At 36.9% G+C, this 19,972-nt stretch overlaps 1 protein-coding gene across 2 annotated transcripts in view; it reads left to right on the top strand.

Annotated features, from left to right (window-relative positions):
• ERBB4 (erb-b2 receptor tyrosine kinase 4) overlaps positions 1-19,972 on the top strand; it is a 1,317,642-nt gene that overhangs the window by 875,816 nt on the left and 421,854 nt on the right. For both annotated transcript variants that reach the window (XM_055398441.2, XM_055398442.2), the window contains exon 4: positions 15,531-15,665. In XM_055398441.2, the coding sequence (XP_055254416.1) occupies positions 15,531-15,665 (135 nt within the window). The remainder of the gene's footprint in view (positions 1-15,530; positions 15,666-19,972) is intronic.

Below are 19,972 nucleotides of genomic sequence, written 5' to 3' on the forward strand. Positions count from 1 at the left end.
TCAAGTTGAAAGTAATTGTTGAAAATGAGCGAATGCAACCCACATATAACTTGGTCTAAGAACCCTGCCTCAAAAGTTTTTATGAAAGGGAGCAGAGATAATTATCAAGCAAGAGAGAAGCAGTCAGCTTACCAGAGAACTTTTCTTATCTTCCCCTTCATAGTAATAATAATAATGCTTCAACTGAATGTCACCTAATAGACACTGTGATGAGCATTTACATGTATTAACTCATTTTCTCCTTATAATTTCCCTGTGAGGGAGGCATCATTAATATCCATATTCTCATTTTATGGATAAGAGAACTGAGACTTGGGGAGGATAACATAACAAAAGTCTCACAGGTCATCTGTGGGGGGAGTCATGGTTACCCACAGGAATGACGCCTGTGCAACATTTTATATTCCAGTAGATTTTCCTTCTTGAATGTCAGCTCTCTAGTTGACTGAACCCTCTGACATATTATTCATCTTGGCACTTGGGTCATTTCTTCATGTCCAGTCTCTAAGAGCAGCCAAACACCCAAAATACATTTTAAATCATTATTTATTAACCCTGGAAGCATTTTATGGTGGAAGCATTTTAAGATAAAAGTATATCTTAATTTAGAAGATATGGCAATACAAGTTACAGAGCTATACCATTGTATAGTGGAGCCATCTTTTATGACATCAGAAATCACAATATGAAAATTATCAGAGCGGCGTTACTAGGATCCATAGGATATAATTATTCATTAAATATTCTCAAAGAAATTTTATGAGCTTTTTCGTCACATATTTTATGTAGCTTTAACTCTTAAAATGTCTGAGCAAATATGGGGGGAAAAATTGGGAGATTGGGATTGACATATACACACTCATATATAATATTTAAAAAAATACATAACTAATAGCCTACTGTATAGCACAGTAAGTTCAATATTCTGTACTGGTCTGTATGAGAAAAGAATATAGAAAAAGAGTGGATATATGTATATGTACAACTGATTCACTTTGCTGTATACCTGAAGCTAACACAACATTGTAAATCAATTATAGTCCAATAAAATTTTAAGAAAATGAATAAAATAAAATTGGCCTTGAGGGACAGAGCTTATAAATGACAGGGGAAAACATATTTTAAGTAAAGAAGGCAAGGGAAAAGAATACATACTGTGCTATTCCATTTATACTGGCAAAGAGCTTCCCTGTTGACTTAGAATCTGCCTGCCATGTGGGAGACCTGGTTTTGATCCCTTGGTCAGGAGAATCCTCTGGAGAAGGGAATGGCACATCCAGTATTCTTGCCTAGAGAATTCCATGGACATAGGAGTCTGGCGGGCTAAAGTCCATGGGGAGTCACAAAGAGTCAGACACAACTGAGTGACTAACACACGTGCGCGCGTGCGCGCGCACACACACACACACACACACACACATCTCATACTGGCAAAACTAATATGTGGTGACAGAATAGTGGATTTGGGAATGCTTGATTGAGAAGTAATCAGGATGACTTTCTGGAGGGATAGAAATATTCTTTATTTTTGTCTGGGTGGTGACTGCATGGAGACAGATACATAAACACCAAACACACGCATATTTTAAAAATATTGAACTTAAGATGTGTGCATTTGACCATGATTTAGTGACTCAAACAAAAAAAAAGGTATAATAGTTTAAAACTTTATGCAAACCAATCTAACTTCAAAACTATTCATCTCTCCATTTTTCCGTGATACCTGTTATATCAGGTTTTGAAACCTGTGCTTTACAAAATGATAACTAGTCCTATTCAATTATTCTTTTATAATTGTCTTTGGATTAAAACTGTACTTAAAAGAAATAGTCATTGTAGAATTATCTATGGATTTTGTAAGTGTTCTAGAATCTGATTCTTTTCACTCATATTTCATGATTTCTTTATTTTGTAATTTTTATTATTTTTGGCATCACTTTAATGTTATAGACGTTTTAGCAGAGACGCTCAGGCCCCCAAGCCATGCATTTGCTATTTTTTTACTAGCCTTATATAGCCTCTTAAAATGCTGATGCTTGTGAGTGTATTATAATCATTCTACAAGATTAAATCATTCTGCTTTCTCTTGCTTGACTTTTTATTGCAAGTCTTGGCTTGCCAGCAACAAACATACATAGCAATATTATTTATTATTAGCATCAAGAAAAAGCATACTTTTCTGAAAAACTCTAAAGAAATAGTGAAGAATTCACACATTGTGAGAAGTTATTAAAACTATATAAACTAATACTGTAGGTGAGATATTTGAAAGTGACCTTGTAGTAAATCCCAGGCTTATTGTATTAAAGCCTGTAAATAAAAGGGACAAATCATTTCCAGACACTAATATGACTGTCCCCCTTATTGGTAATGAAAGCAATGAACTCTCCTGATTTGTTTCACTGAAGCAGTTACAATTTCTGGAAACTTGGAACAGTTACTTAAGAAGATAGTTGTCTATAATTAAGGCTTTCCAGTGGATAGGGGAATAAAAATGTTTGATATTTATGCAATGGGGTATTCTATTTTAATAATAAGAAGATAGCAAATTTTTCATTCTTTCTCTTTATATACCTTTGATTATGTTCATCTCTCTTTTATTAGATAGATATGGTGGCTCAGCTGGTAAAGAATCTGACTGCAATGTGGGAGACCTGGGTTTGATCCCTGGGTTGGGAAGATCCCCTGGAGAAGGGAATGGCTACTGGCTCTAATATTCTGGCCTGCAGAATTCCATGGACAGAGGAGCTTGATGGGCTATAGTCAATGTGGTCACAAAGTTGGACATGATAGCAACTTTCACTTTCACTATTCATTCATTAATATTAATTTTTTCATTCAACTTCTCAAAGCCATAATTTTGTTTAGTGTTATAATTTTGGTATAGTTTTAATGCATTTTTTGAAAATATTATTAAGTTCCATTTCCAAAACATTGAGTCAGACCCCCCTACAGGAAATTAAAAAGTTAGGAGGGTAACATCTGATACATTAATCTCTCAGTTGTTTACTAATAACATAAAAAAGAAATCAGTTTTACCACAGTGCTGTAAATGTTTCACATAGGAATATCTATTTTCAGGTAAATGGAAATAAACCTCTTGCCTTAAAAATCACACTTCAAAAGTAGTATGCTAGAGACTAAACTTTATTAATCATTGTGGAGGTACACATTAAAATGATACCACTTACCAGAATGGCTACAAAAAATAGAAAAAACACAGGTTGACAAGGTTAAGAAGCAAGTAGATCTCTCATACTCCACTGATGGGGATATAAATTGGCAAAAGCACTTTGGAAAATTTTCACTGTGGCCCAGGAATTTCACTTCTGTGTATGACTACAACATAAATGTGTACGTATTGTCACTAAAAGGCATATCCTGAAATGGCGACCCACTCCAGTGTTCTTGCCTGGAGAATCCCAGGGATGGGGGAGCCTGGTGGGCTGCCATCTATGGGGTAGCACAGAGTCGGACACAACTGAAGTGACTTAGCAGCAGCAGCAGCAGTATGTTCTAGTAGCACTAGAAGTAATAGTTCAGATGTGGAAAATACACGACCCAGATGTCCATGTAGAATTAGATAAACAAAACATGCAATCAGTTCAGTTCAGTCGCTCAGTCGTGTCCGACTCTCTGCGACCCCATGAATCACAGCACGCCTGGCCTCCTGGAGTTCACTCAAACTCATGTCCACAGAGTCGGTGATGCCATCCAGCCATCTCATCCTCTGTCGTCCCCTTCTCCTCCTGCCCCCAATCCCTCCCAGCATCAGAGTCTTTTCCAGTGAGTCAACTCGTCTCATGAGGTGGCCAAAGTATTGGAGTTTCAGCTTTAGCATCAGTCCTTCCAATGAACACCGAGGATTGATCTCCTTTAGAATGGATGAAAATGAAAAGTATAGGTGAATTTCACAAACATAATGTTGAGCAAAAGGGAGCCAGACAAGAAGAATGCATATAATATTATTCCATTTATGTATAAAGTACAAAAATACATGAAAGTGATCTTGCTCAAAGTTAGGATAGAGGTTTCAATAGGGAGTGAAAGCATGAGGAAGGCTTCTGTTGTACTGGACTGTTCTATTTTTTGATCTGGGTACTGAGTACATGTTGTGTTCAGTTTGAAAAAATACTTCGCATATGATAGATGCACATCTTTGTATGTATGTGTGTGTGATTGTTATGTCACTTCAGCTGTGTCCAACTCTTTGTGAAGCTATGGACTGTAGCCTGCCAGGCTCCTCTATCTATGGGATTCTCTAGGCAAGAATGCTGGAGTGGGTTTCCATGCCCTCCTCCAGAGGATCTTCCTGACCCAGGGACCGAACCCACACCTCTTATGTCTCCTGCATTGCCAGGTGTGGTCTTTACCACTTGCACAACCTGGGAATCCCTTCTGTATGTATATTGTACTTCAACAGAAATTTGGGGAAAAATTTTGCACTGTTCAAGTCACAAGGTTTAGGTTTTGTACATATGTGCAAAATGCCAAAAGATTTCTTCTGAGTCAGTGTGGCAGAGACTGCTTATTGTGTCCCAAGTCCATTATAACTGACTAACATTTGAACAATATTTAGCTTTAGCTAATCATATGACTATTCAATACAAAAACTGCAGTTCCTTACGTTTCATGGCCAGCTGTGGCTCCATGACTGAATTCAAACCAACAAGACAAAAATATAACTGTCTTGTGGCAGTCTGCAAGGATCCTCATTAAGAGACAATATAATCAGTAAACAGCTATTTGAATAATTACTAAATATAAACTGTAATGTAATCAATAAATTTGTGGCAGAGCCTATGAGTACAATATTCCCATTATAGAGTTGAACAAACTGAGTCTCATAAATATATACAAGGTCAAACATCTAGTAAGCAAAGAACTAGATTTTGAAGTTAGTTTTATCCAGCTAACTAGATTGAGTTTTATTGTTTTATCTCAAAGCCCTAATAGAGAAATATCAATCTATCTCTCTACCTACCTACCTATATCTATCATCTTTTTATCTTTCCATCTACCTATACTATGCAATATATTATAACTGTGATATATAAGATGAATTCGTGGGGAGGTTGGATTAGAAGCAAAATGTTGAATCTTCTATGAGATAATAGAGCCTAAATTAAGAAGTAGCAGGGAATATAAAAATAATAGGATAAATAAACTTTATGAGGATTTTATTTAGGGTGTCATGACAGATTAAATATTGAGGTGAAAGAATTAATTATAAATCTCAAGTTTTGAGTTTTATAGCATGTTACTTTGATTGTAATGGAAATATGGAAACATGGGGAGTATAAGTTTGGGAGAAATCATTACAAAAATATTAAACATGTTGACACATACATAGAATTATATAATAAAGTGGGAGAAAAATTTGAGGAGGAGATTCTGTATTTGTAACATAAAGCCAGTTACAATGCAAAATTTATTTTAAAATTTTCCAAACACTAGGAATGTCTAAGTGGATTACTACCTCCTTAATGAATAGAAAGAATTGATATATTAAGATCAAGCAAATTTTATTTAATATTGTATATAGTTATAATGAAAACATCATCTAGTGTAAGGAGAAGATATCACTACTATGTTATTATTTAAGCAACTAACAACTTCTTACAAATGTTAGTCATGTTCTGAAGATATCAGTATTATTATAATCTTCAAATATATTTGATTTTCTAGTATGTGCTTGACACTTTGGTACCAGGGCCCCAGAAAGATTTATGTTGTGGTTCTTATCCTCCAGAGACCTATATTATGCTAAAGAAATATACACAAAAAACAAAGAAGATGAAGTAGCATTTGCTTTGTTAGATGAGTGATTCAGATAATCAGTGTCATAAAAGTTAGAGGCACTTCTCTAAAAACTAAATGGTCATGGTTGGCTTTTCAGCAAAGCTAGGACTCCAGCTAAAAAATATTGATTGGATTTAAGCTAAAACATTGGATCCTGAAACGTGTATTAATACATTGGAACATTGTGGGGAGAATTACTGAGCTCCGTTCAATTGAAATAAAGATTATTTTTGCTCTAATTTTCTATCTTACGCTGACTTTCAGTGACTGTTCTAATCATTTCTTCTTGAAATCGCCTTGCTCTGTTCAAAAAAACTGTCCACTGTTTCTTCCTAACGTTTGGTATCTGCATCATGAGCTTTTGACTCTGATCATCGAGCTGAAATATAGAAGGTTACATCACTCATTTACATTATCACCCTCTCCCCACTCCCAATACAAATGTGACATTTCAATTTTGCACACTTCAACTCTCCTTAAATCATCTGTATAAAAACTTCAAAGCTTGATTGATGATGAATGAGCCATTGTCTCCTCAAGCACCCGGTTCTCATTAGCCTTTAGAGTCTCAGCTTATTAATAATGAACCTTGAGGGCTGACCCAGTGGGGTAGCAGCAATTCATTGTGCTCCTAGCTGAAAGGTCTGGGTTTGGTAAAGATACAGAAATCTCTGGACCAAGTCCATTCCAGAGATGATGTATTAAGTATCACAGGTGGATGATGTGAGCTATATTACTTTTGTATCATTATCTGCCAACAGACTTTCATGGCTTAAGGTGATGACAGTGAAAAAGATACATTGCTTTATGTCTGAGGAAATCCAGTAACTGCTTCCTGTAGCTTCATCTTGAAGATGGACTTTTGCCACTTTGGGTTTTGACTTCTTCATTATGACCTTGGCTTGAATAGGCAATGAAAGTCTGATATATGCATTATTCAGAGGTTCTCAATTAGACAAGTGCAATATTTCCAATCTTTATTTTTATAATCATTTTAATTCTAAGGTTGACCTGTAAATGCACCCCTTCCAAAAAGACATTTAGATGTACAATCAAGGATTGAGGTTTAGTATTTCTTCCTTGCTTGTCTCTGATAGCTTTGTTAGTAAAAGGAAATGTTTACTATTGATACCAGTCATATAGACTAAAGTGGAATACGGCTAACTGCACTTAAAGTTATAATCTTTACTTTGTAAAAAAAGAAAGACATTCAATCTTGTTTGTGAATTGTGGCTGGTGGGGTCAAAGCAATTTTGTCAGCTTCTTAAACTGAGGAAGAAGGTCATATTAATCTGTATTTTCAGCAGGGATGCTACATCACAATTAGGCTGTTTCATACAGGGCAGGAGAACAAACGCCAGGATTCAGTATTCTATCACATTTTCTTTGGAGACAATATATTTGCCAAATGTCAATGATTCTCTTAATGGTCACTCATCCCCCAAATTCAGTATAATAACTAGCACTGGAAAAGAAATGAAAAGTACCAAAGAACTTATTTAAATAACACAAACATTCCCTTCTTCATTAGACTCATGCAAATGAGAATTGAGGGAAATAAATGGTCAAATGTACAATCTTTGTGTGTGGAGTGGAATGATAAGACAAAAGTACTTTATGCCTTCTCTAGAATGTCATATTTTCACTTTACACCTTTCTAGAAAATGATTGATGTAACGTGAGGTAGATTTATGCTGCTGCTGCTAAATTGTTTCAGTCATGTCCAACTCTGTGACCCCATAGACAGCAACCCACCAGGCTCCTCTGTCCCTGGGATTCTCCAGGCAAGACTACTGGAGTGGATTGCCATTTCCTTCTCCAGAGGTAGATTCATGGTTCAGTATAAAACATGTGTTTAGATTTTGTGTAGCATATATTAGATATTTTGCACAGGTTAAGGGAATTTTGTCTTTCTCTGATAGCTCAAAGTCATCTTTATTCACCTGATAAATAATAATGGAATTTGGTGAACAAAATGGGTTTAGGGATACCAATGAAAATTGCTTAAATGCACCTTAAAATGTTAATATTCTACCTGTAGTAATTTTGCACATTATCAACAGCTTATATAAAGAAAGCTCTTTCTCATTCAGCTTATAAAAACTCTAACCTCAAAATAATATATAATATGTATTTTTATACTCAAACTATTATATTTTCTTTCATGAAGCAAACTTTTATAGTGTGTCTCGCTTGTGCCGGGGTACAGTTTTGAACAAAACAGAAATGACTCCTGGCCAAATGAAATGTAGGAACCAGAAAAATGACCTCACTTCAGTTCAGTCACTCAGTCATGTCTGATTCTTTGTGACATTGCAGCACACTAGACCTTCCTGTCTATAACCAACTCCCAGACCCTACTCAAATTCATCTCCATTGAGTCGGTGATGCTATCCAACCATCTCATCCTCTGTTGTCCTCTTCTTCTCCTGCCTTCAATATTTCCCGGCATTAGTCTTTTCAAATGAGTCAGTTCCTTGCATCAGTTGGCCAAAGTATTGGAGTTTCAGCTTCAACATCAGTCCTTCCAATGAACAGCCAAGACTGATTTCCTTTAGGATGGACTGGTTGGACCTCCTTACAGTCCAAGGGACTCTCAAGAGTCCTCTCCAGCATCACAGTTCAAAAGCATCAATTCTTCGGCTCTCAGCTTTCTTTAAAACCCAATTCTCACATCAATACATGACTTCTGGAAAAACCATAGCCTTTACTAGATGGATTTCTTTTGGCAAAGTAAGGTCTCTGCTTTTTAATATGCTGTCTAGGTTGGTCATAACTTTACTTCCAAGGAGTAAGCGTCTTTTAATTTCATGGCTGCAGTCATCATCTGCAGTGATTTTGGAGCCCCACAAAATAAAGTCTACCACTGTTTCCCCATCTGTATGCCATGAAGTGATGGGACTGAATGCCATGATCTTAGTTTTCTGAATGTTGAGGTTTAAGTCAACTTTTTCACTGTCCTCTTTCACTTTCATCAAGAGGCTCTTTCGTTCCTCTTCACTTTCTGCCATAAGGGTGTTGCCAACTGCATATCTGAGGTTGTTGATATTTCTCTCAGCAATGTTGATTCCAGCTTGTACTTCATCCAGCCAGTTTCTCATGATGTACTCTGCATATAAGTTAAATAAGCAGGGTGACATTATACAGCCTTTTCCTATTTGAGCCAGTCTGTTTTTCCATGTCCAGTTCTAACTGTTACTTCTTGACATGCATACAGATTTCTTAAGAGGCAGGCAATATGGTCTGGTATTCCCATCTCTTTCAGAATTTTCCACAGTTTGTGGTGATCCGCACAGTCAAAGGCTTTGGCATAGTCAATAAAGCAGAAATAGATGTTTTTCTGGAACTATCTTGCTTTTTCCATGATCCAGCGGATATTGGCAATTTGATCTGTGGTTCCTCTGCCTTTTCCGAAATCAGCTAGAACATCTGGAAATTCACAGTTCATGTATTGTTGAAGCCTGACTTGGAGAATTTTGAGTATTACACTTCTAGCGTGTGAGATGAGTGCAATTGTCTGGTAGTTTGAGCATTCTTTGGCATTGCTTTTCTTTGGGATTGGAATGAAAACTTACCTTTTCCAGTCCTGTGGCCACTGCTGAGTTTTCCAAATTTGCTGGCATATTGAGTGCAGCACTTTCACAGCATCATCTTTTAGGATTTGAAATAGCTCAGCTGGAACTCCATCACCTCCACTAGCTTTGTTCGTAGTTATGCTTCCTAGGGCCCACCTGACTTGACATTCAAGGATGTCTGGCTCTAGGAGAGTGATCATACCATCGTGATTATCTGGGTCATGAAGATCCTTTTTGTCCAGTTCTTCTGTGTATTCTTGCCACCTCTTCTTAATATCTTCTGCTTCTGTTAGGTTCATATCATTGCTATCTTTTATTGAGCCCATCTTTGCATGAAATGTTCCCTTGGTATCTCTAATTTTTTGAAGAGATCTCTAGTCTTTCCCATTCTTGTTTTCCTCTATTTCTTTGCAGTGATCACTGAGGAAGGCTTTTTTACCTCTCCTTGCTATTCTTTGGAAGTCTGCATTCAAATGGTTGTAACTTTTCTTTTCTCCTAAAGAGTGCTTCCCTAGTCAAGGCTATGGTTTTTCCAGTGGTCATGTATGGATGTGAGAGTTGGACTGTGAAGAAAGCTGATCGCCGAAGAATTGATGCTTTTGAACTGTGGTGTTGGAGAAGACTCTTGAGAGTCCCTTGTACTGCAAGGAGATCCAACCAGTCCATTCTAAAGGAGATCAGTCCTGGGTGTTCACTGGAAGGACTGATGCTAAAGCTGATACGCCAATACTTTGGCTACCTCATGTGAAGAGTTGACTCATTGGAAAAGACTTTGATGCTGGGAGGGATTGGGGGCAGGAGGATAAGGGGATGACAGAGGATGAGATGACTGGATGGCATCACCGACTCGATGGACATGAGTTTGAGTGAACTCCGGGAGTTGGTGATGGACAGGGAGGCCTGGCGTGCTGCGATTAGTGGAGTCACAAAGAGTTGGACAGGACTGAGCGACCAGACTGAAGTGAACTGAAAGAGTGCTTATTGAAAAAAATAACTTCCATTTTTACTTTGATTTGGTCAGAATATAATTTAAAGTTACGAACTATACCACAAATTAACTGCTCAATGGTAGCAAATGTCAGGGGAATTTTTTTCAGTTCAATTTAACAAATGTTCATTGAGTAACTGTTGTTTCAAATTTGAAATAATAGGTATAACACTGAAAAATATCCCCTGCCTTCATGGAGTTTAGTCTCAATACTTCAGTTATAAATCATGTGCTATGTATGTTATATTTAACACATTGAATAGCAGTGCGGTTTACAATTTACTTAGTACCTAAAAAAGCTATTTTTTTTTCTTGACTTGCATATATTAATCTAGTAGGAAGTGTTTGAGACACAAACATATTCAAGTGTTTAGAGGAGCTATTTAAATAATGAAATTATAATTTTTTCATAGAAAGTTGGATTTAATATATCTTGTATTTCACTTCAGTTCAGTCACTCAGTCGTGTCTGACTCTTTGCGACCCCATGAACTACAGCACGCCAGGCCTCCTTGTCCATCACCAACTCCCTGAGCCTACCCAAACTTGTGTTCATTGAATCGGTGATGCCACCCAACTATCTCATCCTCTGTTGTCCCCTTCTCCTCCTGCCCTCAATCTTTCCCAGCATCAGAGTCTTTTCAAATGAGTCAGCTCTTCGCGTCAGGTGACCAAAGTATTGGAGTTTCAGCTTCAACATCAGTCCTTCCATTGAACACTCAGGACGGATCTCCTTGCAGTCCAAGGGTCTCTCAGGAGTCTTCTCCAACACCACAGTTCAAAAGCATCAATGGCATTTTTATATAAGACAGTTTTGTTCTGTGACCTTGCTGGAAATATATAATATGATAAGACAATAGATAGCAGATTTTTTTTTTCTACCAATTGTTTCAGTGACCAAGAATCTGTTTGTGTCTGTCTTTATTTACTCTGATATATTTCCTGCAGGGAAAGTCAAGTTAAAGGGAATGAGATTAGTATACCTTGAACTCATTTAGTTATTCAACATTTTTTGAATCCTTCTATACTTCCAGGTATCTTTGTTTGAATTTCAATTAAATCTGTGCCTTATTTGCCTAGATTCCTTTGAAATTGCCTTGTGTCATGATTTTAACATATAATTATTAATCACAATTTCATGCTGCTAGTGGAATAGAAACTCTTGGTATAACAAATTTGACACAAGCTGTTATCAAAGGTATTGCCAGACATTTTTCTGGTATCATCCTAGATAAATATCTTAACAAGATTTTCTCTTTTTCTAATCTTTGTTCCTTTTTCTAATCTAAAGAGATAATTTTAGAAAAACTTTTATGGTCAATGACTTTGTGGCCTTTCCTAGTGGCTCAGATGGTAAAGTATCTGCCTACAATGCAGGAGACCTGGGTTAAATCTGTGGGTGGGAAAGATCTCCTGGAGAAGGAAATGTCAACCCACTCCAGTATTCTTGCCTGGAAAATTCCATGGACATAGGAGCCTGGTAGGCTATAGTTATGGGGTCAGAGAGTCAAGACACGTGATTGACTTCACTTTCACTTTCTTTCATGGTCAATGAAGGTAGAAACATTAGCTATCCCTTTTGTCAGGTAAATAATCTGGGTCTTTTAGGAACTTGCTGCTGCTGCTGCTGCTGCTGCTAAGTCGCTTCAGTCGTGTCCGACTCTGTGCGACCCCATAGAAGGAACTTACTTGCAGGTTAATACCTTTTACTAGAATTTTCTTAGTCCAGCAATAAATCTAACTGAATATATCCACACAGAACATATTAATGTTCTAACACTAACACTGTATATAGTTATGAAATAAATATAAATGATATAAATGAGTAAATGTAATTTTCCTGATGCATATTTAGGTAATCAAGTTAATCAAAAGAAAATATAAGATGAAGTATACACAAAAACTCTTCTATAAATTTCAATAAAATATACACTTTCTGACTGTGAAATTATGGCATTCAAAGGCAGATTATGGTCTAAGCCAAACATAAAGGGAAAAAAAGACTATTTTCAGGGAAAATATACACATGCATGAATAAACTATCTATTATTAAGTACTAAAATGTTATAAATCCTCCTGACCAGAATTGCTAGCAGATGCTGAGTTTTGAATTCAGAATAATAAAAATATCATCCAGATTGATCATGATTATAGTCTCAATTTAAATTTGAACATGTAAGATTATACTTGAATTTTTATTGCCTCCTTTTTAAATCCTTTTCCATGTATAAGCCAAGCTCTTGAAAAGAGTATTTCTAAGAAATAAATGTCGACATTGGTAGCAGGTTAATTTTGTTGAAGAAAGGGATTTGATGCGATTATTATTCAGCATAATATAATCTGATTCTTTTGAATATTTTTAGATAGGAAGTTGTAGATGGATGCTGTGTTCCTTCAGTATGAACTATTTAAATAAAAATGTGACTCCTGAAAAATGTACTCTTTCTACAATGTTTGAGCTATTACATTTTCTATTCACATTTTTTTAAAGCAGAACTTTTCCAAATCTAGACTGAAAAATAACCTTCGTTTCCTGGATAGCAGTCAAAATCTCCTTTCTTTGTCACCTAATAAAGAATTATTCCTAGAGCAGAAGAGCATCACCTAATGTCTCATGAGAAAGCTATTAGTATGAGATCCTCACATTTCTTAGATAGAAACTTAATGCCAAACATTAATGCAAAAATCCATTTTCACAATCTTTCTTACCTCTTATATCTCCCTTCTTGCTTTGATGAAGATTGTATGGTTAGGTCATGAAAAATAATGAACTGGGTTGTAGAACTAGAAAGATGATCTAATTTCTTTGTTTCTTCCCCCCCCCCGCCCACTTGAGAAAATGGATCCAATAGTCAGTGATAGAATTAATAATGGAAATGGGATTGATTTTAAATGTGGAAAGTCCTACAATGTCAAAATTAATCTGGAGGATTTTATACATGCAATCTAGTAAGGCACTTTATATATGACCTCCAATCTTACTTCCACAAGTACATTTTTATGGTGTTACATGTTCCTTTCATTCTTTTATGACCCTTTTTGGTTTAAGGGAACTCTTGGCTTCCCTCATAGTCAGTTGGTAAAGAATCCACCTGCAACACAGGAGATCCCAGTTCAATTCCTGGGTCAGGAAGATCCCCTGGAGAAGGGATAGGCTACCCTCTTCAGTATTCTTGGGCTTCCCTGTGGCTTAGCTGCTAAAAAATCCACCTGCAATGTGAGAGTCTTGGGTTTTGATCCCTGGCTTGGGAAAATCCCCTGGAGAAGGGAAAAGCTACCCACTCCAGTATTCTGCCCTGGAGAATTCCATGGACTATATAGTCCATGGTGTCTCAAAGAGTTGGACACGACTAAGTGACTTTCATTTCACTCAGACAGTCGTCATTTTCTTTAAAGATTTAACTTGGAATACTGCACAGGAGAGGGCTTCCCTGATGGCTCAGGGGATAAGTATCCCCCTGCAATGCAGGACACAAGAAACAAGTGTTTGATCCTTAGGTCAGGAAGATCCCCTGGAGAAGAAAATAGCAACCCACTCCAGTATTCTTGTTTGAAAAGTCCCATCGACAGGCAACCCTGGTCACAGGGTCACAAAGGGTCCAACACAACTAAGAGACTAAGCACACACTGCACAGGAGAGATGATTTTCTTAAGGCCAGCACAAGAGACAGAGTTGGCTGATGTCCTGATATCCCATCCCTCACCTTCCTTGCTAACACTCCTGCACATTTTGGGTTTTGTTCACATAACAATATGTCCACCTTAAGAATTTCTCACTCACCTTAGGATATTGTTCTGGCCAATAAACTGCAGATTAATTCTTGGGGAAACATCCCTTTTCAAATCAAAAGCCACCTGTTCACTCTTTTGTCTTTATCTTGCCTTGAATTCAAACATCTTTAGATGCAGCAGTCATCTTATGCCTGGAATGAATAAAGCCAACATACATAGTAGGTTGTGGGTACTGCATAATAGTGAAATTAATACCCACAACTGCCTCTGATAAGTTTCTTATTATGTGAAAAAAAATCATCGCTTATCTATATAATTCAATGTTAATTGAATTTATTTTTTGTATCTGACTGCTTTATGGACTGTTATATGATTTCTCTTGTTTTTGTATTAGACAGGAAGAAAAAATGTAGTATATATTGAGTAGGAAGATGCTATATATATTTCTAATCAATTTCTCAAAATGATAACAATAGTATTGTCAGAGGGAAAAATAGTATTTTCTACCTTTTTGTCTGGATAATGTAAAGCTATCGGTACAGGAATCTATGTGTATATAATCAGTCACTGATCAGAGGGGACAAGTTAGCTGATTAAGGCCAGTGTCGTAAAATAAGAATCAAATAAAAATTGGTTTTGGTGCATTGTATCACATAGTCATGCCCTGTTGCAATGAACCAGAGAATATCTATGACATCTTGCTTTGTGTTGTACTTAAAGAATAATTGGCAGTTCTATTGACTGCATTTGAGATGAATAAAGAACACTTTTGTGATTGAAGCATTAAATTTACCTTCCATTTTGTGCTAATTACTTACCTAACTGACTCCAGTCAAGGTCACATTGACTGAAACAATATTTTTAAGGGAAATTTGGCAATTTGTAGAAATCCTTAAAAATATTCCCAATCTGTGAATGTTATTTATAGGAAAAAAATTTTTAAAGAGCTAATCAGAGATAAACAAGTTAAATTACCAAGAAGGGGTGATTGGTTAAATAAATACTGTTTAAGTTACACCCTGGCATATCATATTCTCCTTAGAAATAACACAGAATAATATTTAATTACCTTTGAGTATTCACCATTTAGTATTAACAAAATTATCAGGTTATGAGATACATATGCACTATTTTTCCAATTTCAGAGGATATAAAACAGAAAAGAGACTGATAGAATCTCTTCCAAACAGTGAAGAGTGTTTCTCTCTGAGTGTTTGAATTATGAGTTGTTATTTTTCTTTGTATTGTTCAATGTTTTCAAATTTCTGCAATCTATATGACTCAGGAAAAAAGTATTTTATAAGAAATCTTGACTATTAACAAAGTAACTGTAATTTAACCCTGAAGATAGCTTAAGAGTAAATTATTTTCACTGACTACCTTTCATCATCAAAAAGATTGACAACAAATCTATGTTTGTTTATTTTAATACAGAAATCCTAAATGGCGGCGTCTATGTAGACCAGAACAAATTTCTTTGTTATACGGACACTATTCATTGGCAAGATATTGTTCGGAATCCATGGCCTTCCAACCTGACCCTGGTGTCAACAAATGGTAGCTCAGGATGTGAGTAGCATTATCATTTTTAATGTCACAAAAGAGTCTTCAACCTATTGTTTTCACAAATATGGCTTATGTTTGTCATGTCCTAACTAATATTTGAGTTTTGACTGCATCCCATTCTATATAACAGAACAAGCTTTTTACTTTCTACTAAGCTCTTTTTAGACTCATACTCACCTTTACAAATTCTTGTTTTCTTAACTGAATTCCTTTTGCTCAATCTAAATCATTTTACTGTGTTTCTAAGGTGTAGGCCTGTGGCCTTTTGTCTGTAAACTTAAGGCTGGTGTATAACTGCTGCTTCAACTGTTTGTGACTGTTATATCACTGAGAAAATGTTAGTAGGACAAAAATGTACTTTCCTATTTAGTGTAATTTTTAGTTAAAAAATTAAAACCAGTGAACATTTTAGAATTTCTAAGCCTTCATTTGCCCACAAAACCTGCATGGTAATAATTTATGACAATTCTAAACACTATAAAAGCAGTGGAGAAATATAGATTTCATGCAAAAGAATTTCATTGCATTCTGATTTTAGTCATTAGCCTAATAAACCAACCGATTTCCTATTCTTAAAGTGTTTAGTGTTTCTATCACAGATAATTTATTAGACTCAGAATATTTAATATGATTAAATGACAAGCAAGTAATATTTGAGCTTTCATTAAAACCTTTGGAAATTATTCTGCCTGGATTCTGTTTCACTTTCATAAAACAGACTATATTGTCCCCACATTTATTATTACTGACATTAATATGAGAGCAGAATCTTTATCAAGTGTTAACTTGAGTTTTGTTTTTCTAATCTATTATTATATGTATCTCATATGAAATCATAAGTATCTTTATACAGTTCAATAATTATTTTCAGTAGTACTAATTGTATTATAACACTTTTGTAGGAAATCAAACTTCAAGGGACAATTAAATTTCTTGATGGTCCTAATAATATAACAGGAAATATGAATATATTTGATCTAACCTGACAGCTTTGTTTCTAATAAATGTCTAAAATTTTTAGAAAAAAACTAAATTTATGTAATTTGCTTGTCACCTTTGAGCAGAAATTTATATAAGATAGTATCTTTGTTCAACAGTGTTCAAGGTACATACCTTGTAAAATTACATGTGGATGAAAAATTGAATCTGTTCATACTAACAAAGCAAATGATGTGCTTCAGAAATGGCTTCGGTTTTCAGTCTGCCCATATTATAGTAAAATTTATATGAAATTGAAAAATCATAATGTTTGGATAAGAGGAAAGGCCTACTGAATAGCTGCTGCTGCTGCTGCTGCTAAGTCACTTCAGTCGTGTCCGACTCTGTGTGACCCCATAGACGGAAGCCCACCAGGCTCCCCTGTCCCTGGGATTCTCCAGGCAAGAACACTGGAGTGGGTTGCCATTTCCTTCTCCAACTGAATAGCTACTGGCCTCTAATGCATGAGTAAGATCAGGCAAGGATGAAGCCCAAGACAGAAGGAAAAGGTATTGTCATCTCCAGCCTTACAGGAAGTAGAGCAGTGAGGTCTGAGGGATTTGCAGCACTTTCATAGACAGCATCTCTTTTTTGTTATTCTTTTGAGGGCAAATTTGAATATTGGTGCCTATAACCAAGCAACATTAGCTGTGTTTGCTTTTGAGTGCAAATAATTGCTGGTACAAAAACTGTAAATACATAGTAGATTTGCAACAATGATTCTTTGAAGATTAACCACAAATTGCTTAATGACATCGGAAAAAACAATGGCACCCCACTCCAGTACTCTTGCCTAGAAAATCCCATGGATGGAGGAGCCTGGTGGGCTGCAGTCCATGGGGTCGCTAAGAGTCAGACACAACTGAGCAACTTCACTTTCACTTTTCACTTTCATGCATTGGAGAAGGAAGTGGCAACCCACTCCAGTGTTCTTGCCTGGAGAATCCCAGGGACGGGGGAGCCTTGTGGGCTGCCGTCTGTGGGGTCGCACAGAGTCAGACACAACTGAAGTGACTTAGCAGCAGCAGCAGCAGCTTAATGACATTATGTTTTACATAATGTTCTATTTGCTGACACAGTATACATAGTACCTGACACCATAGCTGATAGTAATCAATAGCTGGTCTAAGTCAAGTGGGTCTAAAGAAAGATCACTACGAGCAAATCTAGTGGAAGTGGTGGAATTCCAGTTGAGCTATTTCAAATCCTAAAAGAAGATGCTGTGAAAGTGCCGCACTCAGTATGCCAGCAAATTTGGAAAACTCACCAGTGGCCACAACACTGGAAAAGGTCAGTTTTCATTCCAATGCCAAAGAATGTTCAAACTACCACACAAATGCGCTCATCTCACATGCTAGCAAAGTAATGCTCAAAATTCTCCAAGCCAGGCTTCAACTGTACGTGAACCGTGAACTTCCAGATGTTCAAACTGGTTATAGAAAAAGCAGAGCAACCAGAGATCAAATTGCCAACATCTGCTGGATCATCGAAAAGGAAGAGAGTTCCAGAAAAACATCTATTTCTGCTTTGTTGATTACGCCAAAGCCTTTGACTCTGTGTATCACAACAAACTGTGGAAAATTCTTAAAGAGACCTGACCTGCCTCCTGAGAAATCTATATGCAGGTCAAGAAGCAACAGTTAGAACTGGACATGGAACAACAGACTGGTTCCAAATGGGGAAAGGAGTATGTCAAGGCTGTATGTTGTCACCATGTTTATGTAACTTATATGCAGAGTGTATCATGTGAAATGCCAGGCTGGATGAAGCACAAGCTGGAATCAAGACTGCCGGGGAAAATAACAAAAACCTCAAATAAGCATGTAACACCATTCTTATGACAGAAAGTGAAGAAAAAATAAAGAGCCTCTTGATGTAAGTGAAAGAGGAGAGTGAAAAATTTGGCTTAAAACTCAACATTCAGAAAATTATGATTATGGCATTGGTCCCATCACTTCATGTCAAATAGATGGTAAACAATGGAAGTAGTGACAAACCTTATTTTTTAGGCTCCAAAATCACTGCAGATGGTGACTGCAGCCATGATATTAAAAGACACTTGCTCCTTGGAAGAAAAGCTATGACTAACCTAGCCAATATATTAAAAAGCAGAGATATTACCTAACCAACAAAGGTCTGTCTAGTCAAAGCTATGGTTTTTCCTGTAATCATGTATGAATGTAAGAGTTGGACTATAAAGAAAGTTGAGAGCCAAAGAATTGATGCTTTTGAAATGTGGTGTTGGAGAAGACTCTTGAGAGTCCCTTGGATGGACTGCAAGGAAATCCAACGAGTTAATCCTAGAGAAAATCAATCCTGAATATTCACTGGAAGGACTGATGCTGAAGCCAAATCTCCAATACTTTGGCCACCTGATGGGAAAAACTGACTCATTTGAAAAGACTCTGATGCTGGGAAAGATTCAAGGCGGGAGGAGAAGGGGACAACATAGGATGAGATAGTTGGATGGCATCACCGATGGGATGGACATGAGTTTGAGTAAACTCCGGGAGTTGGTGATGGACAGGGAGGCCTGGTGTGCTGCAGTACATGGGGCTGCAAAGTTGGACACTCTGAGAGACTGAACTGAACTGTACTTACTATGGCTTTATCCTGAGTCAGTCATTTCATTTATCTTCTCACCATGGTTGATTATTGGCAGTTCTTGTGGTGTTAAATTCAACTTTCACATTGAGTCCCAGAACTACACACCACCAACCAATCAAATCACCCAAGTTAAGAATTTAGTAGGCATCATTGATTTCACCTTATCTTTGGTTCTTGTTGTTTATTTGGGGCATAGACTTGGATTACTGTAATATTGAATGGTTTGCCTTTTGAACTGTGGTGCTGGAGAAGACTCTTGAGAGTCCCTTGGACTGCAAAGAGATCCAACCTGCCCATTCTAGAGATCAATCCTGGGTGTTCATTGGAAGGACTGATGCTAAAGCTGAAACTGCAATACTTTGGCCACCTCATGCTACGAGTTGACTCACTGGAAAAGACTCTGATGCTGGGAAAGGTTGGGGGCGGGAGGAGAAAGGGACAACAGAGAATGAGATGGCTGGATGGCATCACCGACTCTGTGGACATGAGTTTGAGTGAACTCCGGGAGTTGGTGATGGACAGGGAGGCCTGGCGTGCTGTGATTCATGGGGTTGCGGAGAGTCGGACACGACTGAGCGACTGAACGACTGAACTGAACTGAACTGAACTGTCATTTATTTAATCACTAAATGATACTGAATTTGCCTATTTCTTTATTATACATACTTTTAAGTTACCATTGTTCAGGATTTCATCTGTTGCCTCAGTTATTGAAACAATCTCTG

The sequence above is a fragment of the Moschus berezovskii genome, chromosome 2 (assembly GCF_049115385.1).
Source record: "Moschus berezovskii isolate FMDL1 chromosome 2, NW_MosBer_1.0, whole genome shotgun sequence".
Lineage (NCBI taxonomy): Eukaryota > Metazoa > Chordata > Mammalia > Artiodactyla > Moschidae > Moschus > Moschus berezovskii.